General features: G+C 38.3%; 1 protein-coding gene across 1 annotated transcript in view; it reads right to left on the bottom strand.

Moving 5' to 3' along the window:
- Positions 1-11,007, bottom strand: part of AKAP6 (A kinase (PRKA) anchor protein 6) — a 524,753-nt gene that overhangs the window by 306,414 nt on the left and 207,332 nt on the right. The window contains exon 4 of the mRNA XM_011941871.1: positions 3,035-3,286. Within this exon, the coding sequence (XP_011797261.1) occupies positions 3,035-3,286 (252 nt within the window). The remainder of the gene's footprint in view (positions 1-3,034; positions 3,287-11,007) is intronic.

Here is an 11,007-nt window from a genome sequence, read left to right as displayed (position 1 = left end):
CTCCCCGTCTTGGCCTCCCAAAGTGCTGGGATTACAGGCATGAGTCACTGCGCCAGGCTAAAATGTAACTACTTTTAATATCCCTTACCTTCCTTCCTAAATGAAACAAATTTAAAGTGCTTGTCACAGTGTCTAGAATATAGAAAATTGCAGAAAATATTTTTTAAACAGTTTTGAGCTTTGCCTTAAAGTGTTCTTTGTTGTTTGGTTATTGACTGGTTTTATTTTAATAAGGTATTGGTCAATTTTTTTTTTACCAGATATAGTCTGCTTCACATTTAAATAAAGAATAAAATTCATATATTGTTTTTTCAAGAAGAGAAGAAGATGGAACTTGCCACTCTCCAGAGTTCCAAACTTACTCTTTTATGTGGCTCTGAAATTTAACTAACTTCCAGAAAGAGGAAAACGAATCCTCCTTCACTGAAAGGACATCTACTATTCTAATTTACCAGTGCTTTTTTAACTGGGTTTTTGTTTGTTTGTTTGTTTTGTTTTGTTTTTGTCATTTCCCTCATCATTCTATAAATCTTTCATAGTTGAATTTATTCTGAGAAAGTTGATAATTTTATCCTAATTATCTTCTTGTTTTACAATTCCAGTGTGCTGGCAGAAATAAATAAAACTAAGCAGTATTTTAAATGTCCTCATAGAGTCACATTAGACACACAGAAATAAAAGATCAGAAATCCAGTTTTGGGAAGTATGGTTACAGAGGCAGAACTTTAATTCATAGAAACATTTCCACAAAGTGGATAACTAAAAATCTACTGTTCCTTTACCCCTCATACAACATTTTCTTCAATCTCTACAACAGGATTAAAGACTGACTTCAAACATAAGAATGCACTAAACTGCTTCCAATCAAATCCATTCATAATTGCTGAGTTCATGTTGTGAGAATAGATGCAACTTATTGTAAATTCACAATGCAGTTGTAAAAACAGTGGCCAGCAACAATTACCCTCCATGGCTCTTCATCATTTCTTGAGCTACTACTTCATGAATGACACAAGTTCAATGAAGTGTATGATGGATGTATTCCACAGAACAATAATAACAGTAACAATAAACCTTAGAGCACTGCTATATCTCCAGCTCCTACAACAGAGTTGATTATCAATAAATGTTTATTGATTTAATAAATATATGATTTGAATCAATGATTTTTAATCTCCTTCTAGTAGTAGAAAGCAGGCAGATCTGATTACTGACCAGCATTGGATGCTGGACAGAGCATTGGGTGTTGGACAACAAATGGGGAGAGGGGACGAAAAGAATGTATAGACTTGAAGATGCCAGGTAGGTATCTAAAGAAAGATCTCTCTAGAGGTTAGACAAACCTTCCTCATCTCTGATCTCCATTAGCACATTCTGTCATGGATATCAGATTTAGGGCAAAGTTGGTCAGTTGAGATTCTTTGTAGTCTCCCATAACCACAAGAGTCCCAGTTGAGAACCCTCTCGGGATCTACTTGGGAGAGATGGCATCTGGGAACTAACACACAACTCACATATTCATCCTATGGTTACTCTACTGAAGTCTACATCACTTCCCCGGTGCCACAGTAAAAGGAAGAGCTAACTGAAAACAAAGACTGTGACTTAAAGTTAGATGTAAGCCTAGTCGATTTTGATTCCTATGGACTTCTAGGCCCTGCGGGGAGTTTGCCACAGCAAGAAGCTTTATTTTGAATACACAAAAATCAACAAGAATAAATGGTTTGTGAGAATAGGTACAGATTTGTTTGGTGGTGTTGATAATGTTGGAGGCACTGTAACATTAAGAAGTCAATAAATTAATGAATTATGCAACACTCATTATAAGGCCTTTTAATATCATATATTAATGTAAGTGCCTTATAGACTTTTAGAATATATGTTTTACACAAACTAATAGTAGAACACCAAACTGGGTATTAAGAGCCAAAAGACTAAACACACATGCCCGCACACAAACACATACCCACCACTCCCCACATACAATGCATCCATATATGGTATCCATATGTGTATGTACAGCCCCTGCTTAGCAAGCAAAAACACTTTTTTTTATAAATATATGTCCATTTTATTTAAGAATGAGAGAGTTCACTTGGATTCAAACGTACAGGGTTCATTCTTAAGTTATTCATCAAGAATAACAATAAAATCTTCCAGGTACTGAATATAAGAAAAATCAAACATATTTTGTATAATATTCTAAATGTCCATTTGATTCATGGTATCTGGAATGATTCTTCTAAAACATGAATCATGGGAGTTCGCTGAACAAACACTTCTTTTATCCTCAAAATAAAGTCCAAATCTCTTAATATGAATTTAAAAAGCTCTTTACCTTCATGATCTGACCTCAGCTTACCTATTAGCCCAAATCCCACCTCCTAGTTCCTTGAGCTTTTTGCTCCAGTCCTACTAGTAGCTCTCTGGGCCTGTCATTCTCTTTTTATCTCTGGGTATTTGATCATGCCATGTCCTCTGCCTAAAACATGTTCTGCCTCTGTTCACCAGTCTATTCCTGTCTCTCCTTTAGGTCTCCAGTAGAGTCCATTTCTTCTGGAAAGCCTCCTCTGTCTGGATTAGGTGCTTCTTTCTCTGTCCTCCAATGGCATCTTGTAGACTTATCAGTTTGGCTTTAATGTCTATTCCTTGGTTCCATTTTCCTCTAGACTCAAAGCTACTTGAAGACAGAAACCATGTTTTGATCATTATTATATTCTTCGCACTGAGTGTCTGACACATAATAAGTACTCAATATATATTTATTAAATAATTGAAGAGGAAAAGGAAGACAGGTTAGCATCAATAACAATGAATGGCATGTGTGCAAATTACCAGGTATGAGCTAACTCTGGTCTAAAGCCCCATTCATATTGGAAGTGCCCTAGCTTCTAGTCACTATGCCTAGATTCAAAGCCCATCAGGGCCTGCTTATTTACCTACAAAGAATTCCTATCCTATATCTCTAAACTGAAAATATTCTCAAATGGTCACATCTGGCAATGCATTGCTTAACTTCAAGGAAAACACTCACCTCCTTTGTCTCTTCAGAGAAAGCTTGCAGAATGTCCGTCTGCCTAGTGTAGTTGCCATTGGCGTCCTGCAGACCTTGCAGAATGCGCTCCCGCAGAACCAGCACTGAGACTCGAAGCTGGTGCCAGAGGAGCTGCACTGCGTGGATGTCCACTATCACGTTGACAGAGTAAGACAGCAGCTTTAAGGAGAACTCTGTTTCAAGGAGGGCATGGATTTGCTCAACATGATCAGAAATATCTTCACAAATGTCCTGCAGTAAAGAAAAGCAAAATATGTGAGGACTACTTTGCCTTATCCTGGAGGCAGGTGAGGGTGGTAGAAAAGTTCACTCTTACCTAACAACAATTATCAGGGCCAACCGTAGCACCCTGGATACCTGGGGCCTTTGTTTTAGTTCACATACACAGTTGTAAGCCATATTCCTGTGCACTGGGCCTTTGACCATTTAGGTAAATTAATCTTTTTCTAAACCACACAAATCCTACTATTCCATCAGATGCCCAAATTTAAAGTTCAGCCAAGATGAGAGGTGTATCTCTCCAATTCATTGTCTGTTCTCTTTTTTATTGCTTGTTGGGTATTCTGGAAGGGAACCAATGGCTGTTTTATTTGCTAGTACTAAGCTACACCGGGCACACAATATTTCAGGTTAGAAGCATCATCTAGACACCTTTGAAGAAAGATAACCTAGAATGTGTGCTTCAAAGGCACTCTCAGCCATTCTCAGTGAACTATGGGATATTTGATGTAAGGGGCAATTGTCACTCTCCCACAAGTATACAACTTAATATTTAAATTCAGTGGTTTTTTTTCTGTTTTTGTTTTTTTCTTTTTGTTTTTGTTTTTAGACGGAGTTTCACTCTTATCACACAGGCTGGAGTGCAATGGCATGATCTCAGCTCACTGCAACCCCCACCTCCCGGGTTCAAGTGATTCTCCTGCCTCAGTCTCCTGAGTAGCTAAGTTTACAGGCGGCTGCCACCATGTCCAGCTAATTTTTGTATTTTTAGTACAAATGGGGTTTCACCACATTGGCCAGGCTGGTCTTGAACTCCTGACCTCAGGTGATCCACCCACCTCAGCCTCCCAAAGTGCTGGGATTACAGGCCTAAGCCACTGCACCCAGCCTAAATTTACAGTGGATATCGAAATTTTCAACCCACATTTTACAAGCAGAATCACTCTTATGAAACAAAGCCAGAAAAATTCCCAAGATGAAAAAAGACAAAATACAATTTTGTTTTGTTTCATGCAGACATTTTAAACAAAAACATTACTAACTCAGTCTCAATCTCCTTGACACATACTATTAGGTAGGAAGGTTTGGTATCTGACATGTCACTTGTTCTTACAAGTTCCCAGATTTCCATTGTGCTGTCAGAGGCCAGCAGCGTGAAATGAGTGGCATCAATGATAGTATTTACTTGGGCAGTGTAAGAAACCATTAAGCATCAAAATGATGGTGTCAGCTAAAAGGGCTCAGTTACTCATTTTTAGTTGTACATTAGTGATTTTTTAAAATTGAGCTTTTATTTATGATTTTTGTTAGGGCCAAAATTTGAAGATAGCATTAGAGTTCTGAGCCCTACCATCAGTGTCAAAACAGTGACTCTATGCTGGAAACACAACCTTCTGATTTCAATCAGTTACTTTTTTAAAAAGAAAAATGAAAATATATAATCTGTATTTTAAAATGTACAAGGGAAAAAATCTATTGAAGAATGACAAGCTGTGCTAAATTATGAATATGAATTGTTGTACAATTCCAATGAGTGCTCCAATATTAGTTCTTGAAGCCCAAGAACTAATTGGTGACAGTGGTACAAACTGGTGATGATAACTTGAAACAGAAGTTTAAACTAGATGAACTTTGAAGCACTAATTCGGTAAGGTTCTCCCAAATGGCACCCACAAGGTAACGCAGTCCAAAAGAAATTTAGGGCAAAAAATCTATTACCCCATTAGCCAGTACACGGGAACCAATCACAGTCAGATTGGCTCGTCTCTGCTGGCCTCATCACAGAAGAGCAGGGCTCTCATTGCTATCATCAGATATTCCACATTGCCTGGGATTTCTGGTTGGAGTGTCTATTTCATGTATTCTCCCACACCTCTTGACCACTACCCCAAAACAAACGCCCGTATCTTTTGTCCTCTTAGGATGTTCATTTCTGTGTTGTTCTGTGCCACTTTGAGAAACTCCCTTCCTCCCACTGCTGAGTTCTTCCAAATTCTCTATACTTTGCGCCATTCTGTTGTAAAAAACACTCCTTAACTTCTTCACAGAATCCATCTACTTCCTGGTCTCACCCAAACCTGATTCTGCCCAAGAATCCCACTTCCCCTGTTGCCCTCCCAGGGAAGGCTGCTCATTCTCCCAGTCTTCACCTGAGAGACGATAGTAGGGTTGATGGGGGAAGGCTGGCCTCAGTGCCTCTTTGCTACTTTGGCACTTTCTGATCATTACTCTTTCACCCACATACTAACACCCTTTTTTCCCAGTAGGTGCCTGGTCTGACAAACCTTACTGTCTTCCTCACTCGTTGCTGTTACCTACATTCTTCCCTTTTACTCCTCTACATTACATTGAAGAATGCAACTGGTTCACATTTTATTGTCTCTATATCAAGCATGGCATTATCTTTGGTAATGCCAATATTCACACTGATGAACCAACCAACACTGTAGCCTCAAATTTCCTTTACTCCACAGCTCCCAGGACCTTCATCCCCATTCCACTGGGACAAGCCTCTACCCTAGCTCTACTGTGGACTTCACCATCACATCACCTGTGCAACAATATCAGAAAGTCCTCTATGCCACCAACCTGTATTTGTTCAACTTTTTCACTCCTGTCTCCCACTACAGGTGCTCTTCAACCTCATCCAGGCCACCAGCTCCTCCAGTGACCCTTTCCTCAAATACGACCCTCCTCCTAGCATCTATGGGGTATGCCTATGCTATGGGCAGTATCTATGGTGATCACTGTTCAACTACTATCTTGGCAGTAGTCTCCACTTCCTCATACTCTTGATTCATAACTCAGATTTGTTAGCCTCCGTCTCTGGCATCTCACTTTGATGCTAAAGATGCAGAATATCTTACATACCTAGGAGAGAAAAAGGCTTGGGTAACATTTATGCTAGCAGCTCAGAATAGCCATATATACATTTCTCATCTACTCCACACCATCCTGCAATACAAAATGTTACATAGAGTCTTTGCACCACGAAAGCATCGTGTCAAAGCACACGCCATCTTTTCCTTTTACACATGATTTGGCTCCTTCGTAATAGATGTAGGAATGTAGTCAGAACCAGGTCATGGGTCAAGATTGCCAGGAAACTATCCAGGGAAAACAATATATAAAGGGCACTAGGGTATCATTGGTGACAGTTAACTTAGATTTCCACATCTTACTCCCTACATAACTGGGCAAGGTACATTGGCCCCATTCCCACTGAAGCAGATGGACCCCAAGGGGAAAAAAACACCTTTCCCACAAGTGCTGACCTACCAAAGAAGACATAATGATGGCAAATAAGCACATACAAAATCTTCAACTACATAAGCCAAGATGGAAATGTAAATTAAAACCACAATGAGATACCAGTTTACACCCATTTGAATGCCTAGAATAAAAAAAATTACTGACAGCACCAACTGCTAAGGACTTCTAGAACAACCAGAACTCTCCTGTGCTGCTTACGGGAATTCAGAACGGTACAATCACTCTGGAAAACAGGTTAGCAGTTTCTTATAAAATTAAGCATACAATTACCATATGACCCAGCAATTCCACTCCTGGGTGTTTATCCAAGAGAAATGAAAACTTATACGTACACAAAAATGAAAAGAAGTTCCGCCCACCATCGCTAAAACCTTCAATGGGTAAACTGACCATGGGCAAGTGGTCCTTCAATGGGTAAACAGATAAACTATGGTATGCCTATATGCAGCAGTTTTTTAAAAAGTGAACCACTATACATGTAACGATTTGGATAAATCTCAAAGGCATTACACTAAGTGTAAGAAGCCAGTCTCAAAATGTTACACACTGTATAATTCTATTTATATAAATAACATTCTCATGAGACAAAACTATTATGATAGACAATAGATGAGTGACTACTAGAGACTGGGGATGGGGAGGGCATGATTCTAAACTGATAGCACAAGGGAGTTTTGCAAACTGATGGAACTGTTTGGTATAGATTGTGGAGGTGTTATGCAAATCTACACATGGGTTAAGCTGTACACAAAAAAAGAAAGTCAATTCTACTGTATGATAATTTTTAAACTAATACAGGAAAAGCAGTTTATAGTCTCAGTAAAATACACATAAAATTCATTTTGGATCACACACTGCCTTCATATTCTTGGAAATTACAAAAAGCAAAACTCTTTAAAGTCATGGTGGCACTGTGATCATCAGCACTAATTTTATATAGTAATTCTGTGTAGCTTCCATATTATTTTCTAGCAAGTATAAAGGAAAATGAAGCTAATCTGGAGCCCATCTTAAAGTGAATTAATGCAAATGACAATGGTTAACAATATCTTCAAAGTTGCATAGATTTTTTTCCCACAGATATTACTGTGCTAATGTGGGAAACTGACCCTCTACATTGCTTTGTTTAATTCACATACAGCACAACAACCCTGTGGCATTCAGTACTCACAGAACAAAATGCCTTGAACACATTATGTTACCAATTGCTCATTTCACTCAAACTTCCAGATACCTTGCTGTCTCAAAATTGCAGCTGCTGTCTCCTGTCAATGAGAAAGGAATCTTCTGTGGTTACTGAAGCAGCTGATACAAACACTAAGATGACCTGAGAGTGTTTACAAATAAACTCTAGTTGGCTGAGTCAGTTGGTTTTTCTGTTTTGTTTTTTAAAATTGGGTTGTATGCTTATGTGAGAGGGGTACATTTTCCTTTTGTAAAACATATTATTGTATACTTTTTCATTGCATCTTATTTCTTCTAAGCAAATGCAGGGATGTTAAAGTAACTCTTATATATTTAACCAGTATGTCCAGTTTTCACCAGCTAGGGACAGAAATGAGGCACCCTTCTTGTGATTGCTCTGATTGCTTACTGTAATAACTCTTGAGTGTGACTTCTCAGCTCCTGCTAATTGTCCCTAGGAGGCGATCTCTTTGCTGCCTCATCATGAGGCCATCATACCCTTTCTCCACCATTCTCAAAACATCTTAAAGGTTTCCCTGTGAAATTACAAATGTACATGGATCAACATTCTGCCAAGGTGCCTCAAATTGCCAGTCTACAGGGCTCCATGTGCATCTGGAAGGAAGTCTGCCCTCCCAGCAACATCCTCATCCAGGTACTGAAGCAACACTTGGCACCTCAGTTTCAAAAAGTCACACAAATGCAATCCTAAAAAAAAAAAAAAAAGAAAAAGAAAAGGAAAGAAAGGCAAATTCCCCTAATGGCTGGGTGAAGAGGCTCATGCTTGTAATCCCAGCACTTTGGGAGACTGAGGCAGGAGAATTACTTGGGCTCAGGCGTTCTAGACCAGCCTGGGTAACACAGGAGACCCCATCACTACAAAAAAATTAAAAAATTAGTCAAGTGTGGTGGCACACACCTGTAGTCCCAGCTACTCAGAAAGCTGAAGTGGGAAAATGCCTTGAGCCCATGAGGTGTAGGCTGCAGTGAGCCATGATCATACCACTTCACTCCAGCCTGGCCAAAGCAAGAAAATAACCTGTCTTAAAGCAAGAACCTGCCTCCAAAAAAACAAAGTGTCTTTACCCATACGCTCACCATATGTGTATGTGTTTATTACAAAAAGCTAAAAAGAGATTCTGACCTAAAACATGTACTTCATATTTTAAAATACAGATTAAGGAAATATCACAGTTAGTTGCAATAAAACTCACAAGTAAACCTTAGAAATTGAAATTGCAACTTTATACAAAAACCTTCCTATTGCAGAGTATGAAGTAATCTTCAGTTGACTATCAAAACTGTCCTTTCTCGAAAAACAGAGTGACAGATTTCCCCATGGCAAAATATTTTTATTTCCCCAAAAGTAAACTATCCCTCTCAGTAAAGGAGAAGTACAGGGGAACTTTCTCAACTTGATAAAGAATATCTACAAAAAACCTATAGCTAACAGCAAACTTAACAGTGAGAAACTAGAAGCTTTCCCGCAAAGATTGACAGCAAGGCAAGGATGTCTCCTCTCGGCACTCCTTTACAACATCATACTAGAAGTCCTAACTATTGCAATAAGATAAGGAAAGAAAAGGCATAGATTTGGAAGGAATAAATGAAACTGTCTTGTTCAAAGATGACATGATCATCTATGTAGAAAATCTGACAGAATGGAAAAAAAAAAAAAAAGTAGACTCCTGGAACTAATAAGCAATCACAGCAAGGTTGCAGAATATGAGGTTAACATACAAAAGTCAATTATTTTCAGCAATGAACAACTGGAATTTGAAATAAAAAACACAATACCATTTATACTAGCATCCTGCAAATGAAATCTTAGGTATAAATCTAAAAACACGTATGAGATCTACATGAAAACTACAAACTGATGAAAGAAATCAAAGAAGTAAATAAATGCAGTGGTATTCCATGTTCCTGGATAGGAAGATTCAATATTGTCAAGATGTTAGTTCTTCCCAACTTGACGTATAACTTCAACTCAATCAAAAACCTAGCAAGTTATTTTATAGATAACAAACTGATTCTAAATTTGATGTGAAGAGGCCGGGTGTGATGGCTCACACCTGTAATCCTAGCACTCTGGGAGGCCAAGGCAGTATCACCTGAGGTCAGCAGCTTGAGATCAGCCTGGCCAACATGGTGAAACCCCATCTCTACTAAAAATACAAAAATTAGCTGGGAGCAGTGGTGCACACCTGTAATCCCAGCTACTTGGGAAGCTGAGGCAAGAGAATCTCTTGAACCCAAGAGGCGGAGGTTGCAGTGAGCCGAGATTCACGCCATTGCACTCCAGCCTGGGAGACAGAGCAAGACTCTGTCCAAATAATAATAATAATAATAAAGTTTATGTGAAGAGTAAAAAGACCCAGAATATCCAAAACAATATTTAAAAAGAACAAAACAGGGGGACTGACATTACCCAACTTCAAGATTTACTACAAAGCTACAGTAATCAAGACAATGTTATATTGGCAAAAGAATAGACAAACAGATCAATGAACAAAATAGACAGCCTAGAGGTCGACCCACATAAGTAATAGTTAACTGATCTTTGACAAAGGAGCAAAGGCAACACAATAGAGAAAAGACAGTCTTTTCAACAAATGGTGCTGGAACTGGACATCTACAAGCAAATAATAATAATAATAATGATAATCCTAGATATAGATCTTATACCCTTAACAAAAATTAACTCAAAATATATCACAGACCTAAGGGTAGACCTACTAGACAGCCTAGAGGTCGACCCACATAAGCAATAGTTAACTGATCTTCGACAAATGAGCAAAGGCAACACAATAGAGAAAAGACAGTCTTTTCAACAAATGGTGCTGGAATTGGACATCTACAAGCAAATAATAATAATAATGATAATTCTAGACATAGACCTTACACCCTTAACAAAAACTAACTCAAAATATATCACAGACCTAAGGGTAAAATGCAAAACTATAAAATCCTATAAGATATCATAGAAGAAAATCTAAATCACCTTGAGTTTGGCAATGACTTTTTGTTAATAGATACAATGCCAAAGGCACAATCTATGAAAGAATTAATAAGCTGACTTCATTAAAATTAAATATTTATGCTCTGTGAAAGACATCATTAAAAGAATGAAAAGACAAGCCACAGACTGTGAGAAAATATTTGCAAAAGACTTATGAAGGATTATTATTCAAAATACATAAAGAAGTCTTAAAGCTCAACAAAAACATCCATGTCCCTACAAAGGACGCAAACTCATCCTTTTTTATGGCTGC

This window comes from Colobus angolensis, unplaced genomic scaffold (assembly GCF_000951035.1).
Source record: "Colobus angolensis palliatus isolate OR3802 unplaced genomic scaffold, Cang.pa_1.0 Scaffold202, whole genome shotgun sequence".
Taxonomy (NCBI): domain Eukaryota; kingdom Metazoa; phylum Chordata; class Mammalia; order Primates; family Cercopithecidae; genus Colobus; species Colobus angolensis.
The sequence above is the reverse complement of the archived record's forward strand: the minus strand, read 5'-3'. Positions and strand labels throughout refer to the sequence as shown.